The sequence below is a fragment of the Lepeophtheirus salmonis genome, chromosome 14, assembly GCF_016086655.4.
Source record: "Lepeophtheirus salmonis chromosome 14, UVic_Lsal_1.4, whole genome shotgun sequence".
Classification (NCBI taxonomy): Eukaryota; Metazoa; Arthropoda; class Copepoda; order Siphonostomatoida; family Caligidae; genus Lepeophtheirus; species Lepeophtheirus salmonis.
Window position 1 is genome coordinate 35,132,214 of NC_052144.2, and position 14,661 is coordinate 35,146,874.

The window sequence follows — 14,661 nt, forward strand, 5'->3', positions numbered from 1 at the left end:
TGTGAGTGTGAGACGAGAGGGAGTGGGGGTAACATGCTTGCATGACTACCACGACGATTATTAGTATAACTACTGTTTTTATATTATTTTATTTAGAAAGCGCTTTGGACAGTCTTTGAGTTGATGACTTAGACAATCATTTAATCATTTGACACAAAAACATTGAAAATACAAATATAAACATATCGTAAAGTAATACGGTATTACTATTAACTTTAAGTTCAGACACGAAAAAAGTAATAAAATCCAACAAAAAAAAATACATGACTGTTTCCCCCAAAAAGTTGAGGTGTTTCAGTTTCAGGGTTTGAATGTCGGGATGATACTGAAACATTTTTATAACAAAAAGTTATCATTATGGCGATTTTGCATCCATTTTAGTTATCTCCCTATTAATGAAATTACACATTTTTTATAAAATATAATAAGTAGATCTGGAAATTTTCATGCAATTATTTTAGTACATTTTATTTTGTTAGAGTTGTGGGTCATTTAAAATGTCGAATAGTGTCCCGGTGATGATAGTCTCGTTTAGTATGAGTACTTCTTCAATATTGAGAATCAATAACTATACAATGATGATTAATCAATGTGTCAATCCCTGAAACAATTAAGACCTTTCTCTCTCGCCTATATAAAAAAAGCAGGGGATATTTTACCTATAAAGTCTACGTACATATGTGTATAATACCATGAACGTCAACTTAACAACACTCTTCTCCTCAAATATGGCAGAGAGAAGAGAAAAAAAGGGAGACAAGAACACCTGTTCTAAGCGGAATCTATTCGGAGACAATCAACATGACTTAAATTACAATTCAGAGTACTTTTAGATGTATGAGTAGAATATGGCAGAATTTAATTCAGGTAGAAGAGTTTTTGTGCTGTTATTAGGATCTATTACTGCAAGCATTTTCATTATTTGTTTCCTGAATTGGGAAGCACATCGACGCTATGACAGATATCTTCACCACAACAATCCCGAAGGTGAATGTAAGTAGTAGCTGTTATTATCTCAATATAATGAGTTCAAAAATTTACGTTGTCTCACAAGGAGGTAGATTTGTCACAGGTGCTCTGTATATAGTACATACACATGGACAAACATAAATAATTGTATACGTATTTAAATATATTAAACAGCAGATGTTTTTTGTTTTTTTAGTATTGACTCTCCATGAAATTGAATATGCTATTTAAGGATAGTTCAGGAGTTATAAGTATAATCTTAAGCGAGCAGGGGCCGGACAGCAGGAGGGGCCAGAGGAACCATGACCTTCTCACTTTTTGAGACTTCACAATTATCATATAGTTGCAGAAAAATGTTATTTGTTTGTATTATAGAAAATATAATACAATATGATTGGCCCCTCCACTTTTAAAAACGGAGTCTGGAGTGGAGATGTTGTTTTTTGTTGTTGTTTTTTTTTTTGGGGGGGGGACAACAAATTTTGCCCAATATTTATAAAATGAGATTTTTTAGGACTTTTTAAGAAAGTACATTTTTTGGTGAACTTTTTTTGAAAGTTCAAATATATCATATCACTGACACAAATATTGCTTAGTTTTCCCTAAATTAAGAGTGAAGACAATTAACCGATTATTGATAGTTTTCTTTTATCCGGGGGAGAGAGTCAATTGCCCCCTGCCCTCCCTTCTCCTAACCCAATTACTATAACACATAAAAAGACTACTTGAGAGAAGGAATGAATACATAATTATGACAGCTGTTGACTGCAGTCCTCAAATATATTCCATATATTATTTTTTCTTTATTGATTTGATTGTTAAGCAATGAATTTAAAGGACTATAGTCAACAGCTAACTCAACTCTGTCTCTAGTCCTTCTTTCTAGGTAGTTTTTATATATACATAATATGTCATATATATTATGTGGTGAGTTAACACAACAAGAATCTGGAAATAAAATCAAGAAAGGAAAAAATGTACAATATATTTTTTAAGATCATATATTCATACAATTCAATATTTCATAGATATAATATTTTGATCAAGTATAGATTCCATAGTAAAATTTCTGAGATGAGTGAAGATACACAAGAATATATACTATATTTTATAACTTATAATTGATTTATGTGACTTAATTTCGTCACGATATGAACCCTTTTAACTATCAATTTATAATTTTTTTTTTTGATTGTGGCAATGAATTTTTGCTACTTGAAAAGTGCAATTTATGACACCTCCAAAGAATAAATCACAATAATATAAATAAGCGATAATGTAGTCAGAAATACAGATATCATCTAGAATTTTATTGAGAAAAAACGTTCCAGCATGTTTTTATGTTGACTGGAAACATATAGGTATATATTCTTCTAAAGATCTTTTTAAATTAATATGTTTCAGCTATAACGATAATTAAAGAACGAAAAGAAACAAACAATAGCTCCTCCACAACTTTAATAACTGTGATTAGATCAAAAATGTCACATTTTATTTCGTCTATTAAAACGAAACTTAGAAAAAAATTGTTATACCTAATCAGAGAAGAAGAAAGTAAAGAGAATACTGACGTTCCAGAAGAGGCAGATAATATACCTCATCGGATTGGTCGGCAGCTTAAAAGCATATCAGAAGAAGATGAGCATGATGACATCAAAACTAAGGAGCATCATAGTCATAGTCACAATCATCTGGAGGAGCATTTAATCTTGAACGAGATTCATAACAAAACTACGAGACATTTGACTACCAAGATTCATCAACTGAAAAGAGATTCTCCTTTGGTTAGAGGGATTTTACGATCTTTTGGGCATAAATGGTAGTATTTTAAAGTTATTTATTATTTTTAAATCGAAAGGCCTTTTAAAAAGTATCAAAGAGTAGGATTGTATCAACGATTTAACTTTTTTTCAGTTTAGGGAGTATTATAATTATTTTGACTGCTTATACAGAAACAAAAAACTAATATAATTAAGTTTTGAAAATTTATATTTCTATTTTTTGACATTCTATATAGTACATAATATAGATACAATATTGTACGTATGCCAAAATCATAATCCAATTCAGATGTTTCAACTGTACTTCTAATATAATTTAACTTTTAAGATATTTTTATGTTTCTACTTTTCTACTATGATATTTAGAAATACATGTCCTATGTAGCAGGCTTGGGTATTGAGCGCCAAATGAGTACTGTTCATTATTTTCCCTCATATAAATCTTCTTGAACAGAAACCCTTTTGAAATAGCGTTCATTTAGCCGTTCATTTCTTGGTTCCTTTTTTATTGTTCTCCAAAGACATATTTTACTTCAAACCGAAAGCTAAAATCAAGCGCTAAAACAAGGATCACGTGATCATCTTTCGGCTTAAGTAAGATAACTTTTTTGCCTACTAGGGGCGTTGAGGATATCCTGAATTATAAAAATGTAACTTACTTTGCAACCTCGATGAATTTACAAAATGAATTCTTCGGAAAAGAAATAGCATATTTAACGAGGAAAAAAGATTAATTGACGTTATCTGTGGTACCTCAAAATGTACTACTTGCATGTAAAAAAAAAAAGGATGAACGGATCCAGGTCTGCTATAAAGTTAGTTTTATTACTATTGCTAAAATTAGGATTGACTCAAAAAGAGGATGTTAATTTGTACTAATTATATATTAATCTTCATTTTATGAAGTAATCCACATGATAAACATCACGGAAATCACACCCACCGTCACCATGGCAAACATCATACCCATCATCACCATGGCAGAAATCACACCGATCATCCCCATGATATGATATTATACATAGGCATCAAATCCCATTCGAATCATTCTTCGCATCGACATATCATTCCACAGGCAGCTTATCAAGATGTAACCCACAGTGACAAAAGTATACTTCAAGGGCACAACGTATGTGGCTCTACAGGTAAGCAGTTGATCAATCAAAGAGTAATTAAGTAGTGCGTTAACACAAAAGCTCTCTTTATCAAAAATTATAAAAGGACAATTTTACATTTATCTTTTACTTCATATCTATGTATGTATAATAAACTGCACCAAAATGAGAAAAGGTGAAAATTGGGTAACGCAGGATATTTTTTATTTGCATTTTATTCCTCTAAATATGAAAATAACTATCAAACCTCAGAAAAAACTAACCATGGACGAGTTTTTGATTTGAAAATTTTTAAAATGTCGAAATAAATGAAATTTTAAAATTCGATTTTAATCAAGTAACAGGATTTTTATTTTACTAAGCACAAGAACGAACACGCTATGTTAAAGATAGGCAATTAAAAAGAATTTATTTAGATTTGGTTGTTTATATTAAAATTCTGAACTAAACCTCGTTGAATAAAAACTTTTTTTGCTGTTTTCTGTCTATTTGATGAAAATATAATCAAATTTGCACCCCCTTTTGACACTCTTAACATATAATTGACCATGCAAATATATTGATTTTGGTAAATATAATACATTTTTTTTAATGTTTAACCTTGTGATTTATTTATTGTTATTGCCATTGCAAGCTTGCCATATTGATTCTTCAGCCATATTGCAGAAAAAAGATACATAATAAGATTAACTTGCTAATCTTCTTCTTCCTTCATTTAACTAATTCCCATTTTTCATTCGTATTCAATATGCGTTTTCCCTATTTCCGTTACTACTATAATTTGTTTATTGGATTTTTAATTTTTAAATGCTTTTTCGAATCCATAACCAATACCAGAAAAAACTTAGATACACATGTTTTATAAAAAAAATCAAGTTATTACCCAAAAAACAAACACGCCCTCCAGAGCCCAGGAATTTAATCTGATCAGAATAAAACATAGCTTTTCATACGTAACTCAGAATTGTGAACAACTTTTATTTACCTCCGTTTTTGAAATAAATGTGTTTTTATCATTTTTTTTCTAATCGGATCGTACATCACACAAATAAATTATTTTAGGATTATAGATACAGCATATATTTTTCAACAATATTTTGACAATTTTCCACAAACTTGCTCATGATATGCTTATTTTAGTTCCTAACTTGCTGCCTATAAATAAATATATACCGCGAATGACTCGCATTTATTTTGATGTTTGGCTCTGGTGTAATAAGTTTGTAATCATTTAAAACACTTGGAGCAATAGCAGCGGTAGCAGCGGTAGGTCGTATGGAAATGTCATATCTAATTAATATTTATATGAATAAACTATCAATAACAGTGATTAAAAAACTGAAATGAACCAAAAATATGTAGATCATTAAAGGTCGTATTAAGAGTTACATAAGACAGTTACTGTAGTCCAAAATTATAATAGGGTGGCTTATTTGGCATAAATGAACAACGAAAGTATATTTGATAATAATATATTTGGTTTTTCGTTTCAAAAAATGAGATTTGAGTAGTAAAAATAAAGAGAAATATCAAAATATATGCGAGTAATACGTCGTACAATAAGGTAATATTTATTGAGTACATGTTTGGAACTAAAATACTCATACCATGGGGCAAATTAAAGAAAGGTTGTAAAAATATTGTAGAAAAATATATGTTTCATTCATAATACTTAACTGTTACTCGATTCAAATCAATAATTTTAAAGAAACAACATCTAAATATCATATTTTTCCATATTTTATAGATTTTCAAATCAATACGCGTGCAGAATTTTTTTTTTTTCTGAGGTCTGTCGGTTACTTTCTTGTTTAGAGGAATAAAACCCAAAATAAAAATATCCTCTGATACTAAATTCCCAATTTTTTTCAGAATGGTACAGACTAATGTGAAAATATACACCTTAATATTTTGCTCAATTATAGGCCTGTATTTACATTTTTGGCATGATTTGATTTATCCAAAAGTATTAAATATAGTGGAGAAGTTATATTTGGTTTGAGACTTAGTTAAGCTCCAATATTGCCATATCCAATGTATTCGATCAATTTGTAATTATTTAATTGTGACTATGATACTTCTTTTCTTTAATTGCCATTTACAACATCTCCATAGGATTAATCTGAAAATTTTATTATAAGAAATTGGCAATAATTTGTCTACGAATACAAATATAATTATTCAGATACAATTTTGAGACTAACCGTTATAGCTTATTTTTGTGTTGACAATCCACATACATATACATATATAATATAACTCATTTTCTTTTCTTTCAGCGGATGTGGTCCTTATTATCATATCTACAACACTAATCAATTGGACAATATTTATCATTGTATTTGTTATTCGAGCAATTTTTTTACAAAGGTATTTTTCATAAATGTTAACTATGGAATCTTTTTATTTTATTTCTTATTTTTCCAAAAAAAAAAGACCATTCTTTTAAATTATGTGTAATGAAGGATTCTTCCGTTTACTCTAGAAAAGAGGTATTCAAGATAGATTGCATCTGATAGAAGATTTATTGCTTTTCAGAAATTTATTATGTAATGATGATGAGGAAGACACCTTGCCAATAACTATATATGAAGATCAATACAAAAGATTATATGAGGACTCAACTGATTCAATTATTATCAAACCTAATACAAGAACTACTTAAAATATATTATTTGAATTACAATAAAAAAATTGTTAAATTTGCTAAATATATCTAATTGTTATGTAAAGTTGCGATTGATACACGCAACCTCTTTATGATAAAATAGTAACATTGTAAAAATGATTCTTCAATAGTCAAGGCGGGTTACTAGATCTATCGTGAGTGTAGACACCTAAGTGCATATATAAGGATATATAAATAATATCGGGAGACGAATTGCTCTCACAAAAATTCCCTATAATCAACTAACAAGAGTCAATAATATATATAAACGCGTATTTGTGTACACACACGAGAGATTTGGTAATTCACCTTTACATATTATATTTTATTTATGTAATATAATATATTTGTGACAGATTTGATTTGTGATGATTTTTTTTTGTTAAAGTGTTTCGTATAAATATATATATACTTATTTTTGAAATAAAGAATGAACATGTTATTTCTTTTGTCTCTTAGCACTCAATAAAATATGAATAACATATTATTGCAGATGAAACAGTGATCACTCTTTAATAATAAATAATATTTAATAATACATTTATAAATTATTTAACATGATATCCAAATTTCAAATATGACCTTAAATGATTGCACCATTCTATAATTTTTTTTTAAATGTATAGATTAATAAAGGTTTGTATGAAACCTACTTAACCCTTTAATTATCTATTTTTCTTTATTCAAGTTCATTTATACTGGGAGTACTATATATAACATAAAACATGAAGAGTAGACGTGTCTTCAAGAAATACATACTGCCTTAGAAAAGGAGGACTAGTCATCATACACGTCGTCCAAAGAGAAAAATATGAACTAATAACGTAAAACCCTTGGTTTATATGAAATAAATGAATAAATTAAAACTGAATCAAACATTTAATTATTTACAAAATTAAAATATTTATAAAAAATAATATACAAATTAAGAAATAATTTGCCTCATTTTTAAGCTTTGGTTCGCATTACTTCCCACTAAGACATTTGAAGCACCTTCAAATTTTATATTTTTATCTCTATAATAAAAGTGTAGCAAAAGTGCTTACAATTATGTTTTTTTTTTTTTTACAATTTTACACAATACTTCAAGCTGACAAGAAGTACTAAATGCATTCGAAAGATTTTTCAGGATTTCAGGATAAATCATGAATAGGATTGTTCATTTTACATATTCTAGGATTGTAGCTTTCAAATATTTAGCTAGCTTTTTCAAACAATGAAATTGAGGTATGGCTTTTTTTAGAAAGTAAATTTAAAGAATAACAATTTTTATAAACCTTAGTATCATACTTTAAACATTGGAGACCTAAAGTATTGATAGTTCTGCGAATGCAATAATCTCCCTAGTGAGTTAAATACAATTTTTCGAGGTCTTCGAGTTCAGACAAACAAATGGAAAAAATTGGTTATCGTTCAATTCTACTTTTTTAGGAAGCTGTTGAGATATATACTCAAAATCAGTGAGGAGCACGCAATCATCAAGTTGATAATTACCAGTATCTTTTCAGAGATCTACTGTGACAAAGTCACTAGTTTCAGACAATTTTTAAACTCCTTTACTTTTGGAGTAGGATTTTTGCTCTTATAGAAGAGAACACAGTCTTGAGTAAAGCGGCTACACAACAAGAAATCAAAAATAAATCGGAAGAAACTTATGCTGCAATGTTATCAGAGATGATGTACTTAAAATCATGCCTCTTTGGATTGGTTTCCATCCATTATAGCCATTAATGTGTAAATTCTCAAAAAGATCTTGGAAGGAATGAAGGAAATACATAGTCTCTTTATATTTTGACATTAAACGCATAGTGAGAGCAACAAAGCGTCTTCTGGAAGTGGTGAAGTCAAACCAAAGCCCTACTTGATCACAAAACCCTACCGTCATAAGATATTTATTATCAAATGATCCACTAGACAGGATCATTCGAATTGCCGTTGCCATTCACTTTCATTCTTTGAAATTGGCCAGGGTTAATATACTTCTTCTCTGTCAATTTTGGATGAAGTTTATGGGACACTTGATCTCGATATGCAATTAAACATTGAGAAGTTTCCATGTCTACAGTATCAGAAGAAAGATTATATTTCTTTTCAACATGTGCTGGTATTGTTATCACATGTCCTATAATTAAGTGATTTCGTAGGCTCTTGATCAAATGTGAGATATCCGAGATAACACATATTAGTTCATGGGATAAAAGAGGACTAAGAAAAGCGTTATGATGTTGCCTGCCTTTAGCACTATTCTGAGCTCCCTCTATATCGCCTGTTTTGATGGACCCATATCACTGGTTATCGACCCAACTTTCAAACCAACGGTTGAAGCAGAAGTGATTATTTCCTTAATTATGGAATTAACTTTCATCGGGTCGAATTAGTTTCTAGTAAAATGGAATACTACGACTTGTTTCAAACTAGTTTGAATATCATTCAACACGAAGCACAAAGCATGAGTTGCAAAGACATTGTTTTCATAATGAATGAATATCCTTTTATTGATTGTCCATCGAATACAAAGCCATCCCATCGAATGCTGAAGGACAATGGCGTTTATTAGGAGGGAAACTTCGAACTTTCACTTAAAATATATAAAAACAGTAAACTAAATATATGTATTTTTCATTAAATTTAAAACTACCTTCAACAATGTAATTACGTCCTTTACAGTACCAGGATTGAAGTCCAAAACTTCCAACCGTCCTCTCAATGTCCTTAGACTTGGTAGAGAAATTTTTGTCCAAGTAGGATCTCGTATCTTGTGGCACCACATGCAATTCGTAGCTGCAATGTTTTTTTATGGTGCAAGAAGACAAGGCAGCTATATTTTCTATATTATTGGACAGGCCATATCTGGTCATAATTAAATATACGATAAATTGCCTCACTCATATCTGTAATATGTACATCGTACATATGTATATATAGCTATAACAACCAATGTTAATAGAAATAAAAAGTTAGACCATCATGTAATCGGACTTGCTAGAATTTTCGATTTGATGTATAATACCAACTGCTGTGCAGGACACATATATTTTGAGAAAACACATAACCACTCATACACTATGACGTCAATATTAAAAAGCGTGGGGGAAGTGAAATATCAGTCGCACTTGCGTTATGGTATAACTTTGTATTTCTATTAACCTTGGCTATAACAAAAAAAACACAATTTGAGTCAATTCTACCTAAAGAATGAACAGTAGATGTGACCTACTCCCCTGAATTAGAGTGGAATTATTCAGTTTGTGTGAAACCCTCTAGTACATCAGGCTTGAATTCAATAGTTTGAGTAACCATCATTTAGGAAACAGTTCAACTATTAAAAATAAAATTCAGTTTTAGTAATACATATACACAAATTAAACTTATATAAACTATTGATACATTTTATAAGATCGTATGATGTCAATACAGTACCTGTTGAATTGTAATAGGAGTGTTCAAGGAGTAGACAACATCCCAGCTCTATGTCATTTTCAGATGAAGTATCTCCAACTTCTCCGACTTGAGAAAAATTGTTGGTGGATACCGAGACTTTATTTGAGCTAAACAGCGATTAATCATGTAAATTCATAGAATTAAGTGTTTTTCGAGTTTTGCTTCTTTGAAAAAGGAAAATTTGTTTCGAATTGCACCAGGTCTTAAATGTCTCCATTTTCGATTTATTGAAGAAAAAAATATCTACCTCTTTGAAGTGAACAGAACATAAAACATACAAACCTTTCGGTTCGTAGTTATACCGCCTCAGAACACGTAACCAATCCTTATTTTGGTGTAAATCTTTTGAAGAACTAAAAAACACTATATCTATGCTAGAAATGCTTATTCCGGCATCCAAAAGCAGCACAAGCAGCCATTTTCACTCAGAAAAATTATTCTTATTAATAAACAATGACTTTCTATTCTTTTAAACTAGGGTTTTAGATATATGTTTACTGAATCAGACATAGACATATCGAACTATCTGGACAACATGCAGATGAATGAAAAAGTACACCGGCTACAAGACACGGCTTATTTTTTAAATTGATTAGTCATTGTTTTCAGTAGTGTAAGATACTTATAGCTTTAGGATTCCGATTGTGACTCTTAAGTTAACTTGTTAACTCTCTAAGATGATGGGATGGAAGTGCTGTTCCCACGGATGTCGTCAAGGTTATGACGGCACCCCCAAGAATCCTAACATCCTATACCATAGTTTTCCTGGTTTCAATGTGCCTCCTAACCTGGAACTTGAACCCAAATGGGAGAGGACTGTTCCAAGACAGAAAGTGGATCTCAAAGTGAATTCAAAAATATATTCAATGACTGTGCACCTTCATTTCATGAAATGGGATTATATTACCCATTCTGTGGACCAGAAACAGGGCAGCGGTCTTGAAATTTGAACGCTAGGTAATAGTTCAGTCTCCCACTTTCTTACCACAAAGGTTAATGTCATAAAATCAGTAACTGAAGTAATCAACATTATGTAATCTACTACGAACACCACCAACAGACGGAAGCAACGGACCGGAGTAAAGTCAATAAGAATACCTTTGGATTGGGGGTACAATTATACACTAAAACATATATTCAATAAGGGATTACATTTAAAAGGATGTACATACTATAAAACTATTAAAATATACAAACTCGTAAAACACCAGGTACATTACTATCTATTTAAAACAAATCCCTACATCATGATCTAAAAGTAAATAAAAGACAATACATAACACATTACTGCATATTTAGGATCAAAAGACTTCTTGAATAATGTTGTTGGGACATGGAAATGAAGAGACATGGAACACATGACATAGCTCTTCAAGAACCCCAGCAGAATGAGATTTTCACCTTGTCTTCTCTCTATTTGTCTTCTGTGGCAAAATGTTAGTACGGCCCTCTTTGATCATATCTTCAAGTCGATTTGCCATAAGGTTCCATGTCCGAAGTATCTTAGAACTATCTACTGCAGTTACCGTATAGACTGGACTACCTTTATCTATAGTTAAACAAATTAGAACAAGCGGGAAACACCTTGATAGCTGAGAGTGTAATGCCAATCTTACAATCGATGAGGTCTACTCAACTAAAATACTACATGGATGTCGTAGCACTTATAACGGATGCGAAATTAATCTCTGAATTCCTCTACAGCAAATATACTCTAATTATGAAAACCTCACTCAAATTGGATTTCTCGTTGTAGCCGTATTAGTCGGATTTGACAGCTCTACAGCTTGTTCTTCAAGGGAGCGGATAAGCTTTTACACCATATCATGAGTAATTTTAGATTATAACTCTGTTGGTCAATTGACCCCTTCAAGTACTGTATGGTACTTTGCCTCCCACTGTCGGATGATACCTACTGGAATATTAGTCTACATGGTCAACATGTTTTGGAGTAGTTCAATACTAAAATGAATACTAAAAAGACGTAAAACTATTTAGTCTGAAATGATAATATAAAATAATTGAAACAATAAATCGTCAATTGACCATTTTAATTTATTTCTTAAGTGGTTTGCTATTAATGTTGTCTCCTTTAATTTTTATTAACTTATATATCTCGTGTATGACTATTTAATGTATCAATTACTAATTTGAATTTATATTAAAACATCATACAGTCGCACGTATCGTGAGCTTCTGGTATAAGAGTGCATTTAAGGTCAATTTTTATACTGCAAAATTATTCATATATAACCAGTAAGGTGATCTTCGTGTACAACCACTTAACAAATTCTATGGGAAAATTTGTCACCGAAAGCGAAGATCCAAAAGATATATTGCTAGATTATGGGACCGAGTGGATCACTTGAAGGAAACACAAAGGTCAAAATTCACTTATCGAAGGAGATACGAAGGATATATAATGTAAATTATATTTTGAACTGCATATTAGTCACCCTGCAATAGAAATGCTGAAACGGTACCTTCAGTCTTCCTGATTTCATCTCCGTAGGTATACCATTGTATTCTTCAAAGATGATATTGACAAATTTATCTTAAGTTTGACCATCATTTTAAGTAACACAGACTCTATGATGACAATCTGATTGATGGTTTATAAGGGGCATGAAAGTCCCCTTTATTAATATTAAATTGTAAAGCACAACATGTCCACAACATAATTAAAAATTCTACTGTCTGGCTTGATAACCAAGACACGTGAGTTTAAGCTACCTTCCTTGGGAGCAGAGGCCCATAATAATAGATCATCATGATAGATGCTGCCACTTATATGAAGTTCCGATTTAATGAAATTAACAACTCCTTATTTTTTTTTAATAATGGTAACAATTTTAATAATATAATTAACTAAATATACAACTTTTTAAATACTAGAATATGATATAATAAATATATGATATTGATAAACAAAATACACGTGTTACCGTCTTCAGTATAAATAAATGAATAATTTCATAGCAAGAACGACATCTAGTGAAAAAATATGAAAAATTCCTCAGAATAACGATCGCGTTTCGCTACTTGGTTTAAAGCTTTAGTGCTCCCTATCCAAACCAATTGTTCTAGTAACATTGGTCCTGACTCTTCTTTTCTCAGGTCAATGAGTTCTACTAATATTTTGAGTCAACCAAGGGTCAATCACTTAACCTCATGTAGGGGGATGTGTATTTATTAAAGTTAAAAATTAAATTGCAAAATCTAATTGACTTTGTACAATACTACTCCATTTTTATTTTAACAGCTCAGCTAATCTATGTGAAGTCACGTGCTACAATTAGTATATCTTCTACCAAGACAACATTTTTTAACTGAAATAAAAACGTTTCTGATTTAAAAAAAACTTTCATAGAGTAAGTGTTTCAATCTGAGAGTGATACAAATATTACCTTTAACATTTTTCTACAAGTCTACCAAACGACTTTATATTTGGGATTCCATCGTATGTATTTATAAGAAATGTTCGTTTACCAAGATGAATCCTCTTATTCGTGACCTTACCTCAGTTTTCCAGTTTCTTTAGAAAGAGCTCCAAGATGAGTTTTGACAGGCTCTTATCCTCATTAACATTTGGATGGTAATGTCAAATAAGTTCCACTCTCGGAATCTGTCTCTTTACTGACCCAGGACTGACTTACGAAAAAAATGGATGAACTCATATCGATCATGATCTTTCAAGGGAATATGTATATTTGTGAATTAATCCTTGACAAATAGTGACGAATGCAGCCCTTTGAAGTAAAAAAAAATGTCACCGGCACAATTTGCCAACGGTTTTTGGGTTTACCTCGGTATTTGCCGACCATAGGCTTAGCTTTATAGTTTGTCAATGCAACTATAATAAAAAGTGATTTTATCTATCGGTGGTCAAACTACTACTGCACAGGCTTCGTTAGCTCCTATGCTATAGGGATTGTAATTAAATACGTACCGTAGCCTACTATACTTATACAGTTGTGAATGGCTATTATAATACGCACCACATGCATGCAGCAGTGCGTAGGCTATCATTAATTGAAAGATAGTTGAATTGCACGTATTTACTACGCTTATAAATATACGCGGTCGAAAGTCGCGGCCTAGATCTATCTACTATGTAAAACATGGTAGTCTAATAATAACAGTAGCAAGTTAATACATAGTGTCTTGGTTTGATATACCCCCAGCATTAATTGTTGAGGTATATCAATATATGGTCGGTAATTTCGTTGGCATTTTCCGACTCCCGACGTGACTTCAGAGGGCTGCAAATGATTAACTAAAGAGAATTCTAAAAAGTGTTAACAACGCAATCATTGATTTCCTATATTTGATGATTTTGGGTATTCGTTTGTTAAAATATTTAATTAAATCACTACCGATAATCTGATGAAATCAAAGAGTTTTGTTAGCTACTTAGTAATAAGTATATACAGTGCTCCCTGATTTATATTAAGTAAATTAAGGATAGGTCTGTTTTCAAAGAACTAGTTATATTTTTCTGTATTTTTGAAGGTTCTTTTAAATAAGGCTATATATAGCTACAGAGTACTTGCATATAATATTTAATGTATATTGCGGCAAATATCCGGTTCTTCCGAGTCCGAAGTTCAACTGCCCATGCCTAACCAGCTCTAAAAACAGACTCCATCACTACAGTGCTTTATTTATATTTTTGTTATTGGGGGCC

General features: G+C 31.1%; 1 protein-coding gene across 3 annotated transcripts; it reads left to right on the forward strand.

The window, feature by feature from the left end:
* The first annotated feature begins 1 nt into the window (after position 1).
* Positions 2–6,975, forward strand: LOC121129355 (uncharacterized). 3 transcript variants are annotated; one of them, XM_040725067.2, is made up of 5 exons: positions 2–993; positions 2,374–2,788; positions 3,657–3,895; positions 6,145–6,235; positions 6,404–6,975. In XM_040725067.2, the coding sequence occupies exons 1-5, from the start codon at positions 849–851 to the stop codon at positions 6,528–6,530; spliced, it is 1,017 nt and encodes a 338-aa protein (XP_040581001.1). In that variant the 5' UTR covers positions 2–848; the 3' UTR covers positions 6,531–6,975. The 3 variants fall into 3 exon arrangements, with proteins under 3 accessions (XP_040581001.1, XP_040581002.1, XP_040581003.1); XM_040725068.2 differs by having other exon boundaries at positions 811–993; positions 6,351–6,975; XM_040725069.2 differs by having other exon boundaries at positions 812–993; positions 6,302–6,975.
* Positions 6,976–14,661: the final 7,686 nt, after the last annotated feature.

What these genes read in the sequence shown, in the direction of transcription:
- LOC121129355 (XM_040725067.2), top strand. Translation starts at nt 849, where the DNA reads ATGGCAGAATTTAATTCAGGTAGAAGAGTTTTTGTGCTGTTATTAGGA. An exon ending in CAACAATCCCGAAGGTGAAT is followed by an intron (nt 994 to 2,373) that starts GTAAGTAGTAGC and finishes AATATGTTTCAG; the next exon opens with CTATAACGATAATTAAAGAA. An exon ending in CAACGTATGTGGCTCTACAG is followed by an intron (nt 3,896 to 6,144) that starts GTAAGCAGTTGA and finishes CTTTTCTTTCAG; the next exon opens with CGGATGTGGTCCTTATTATC.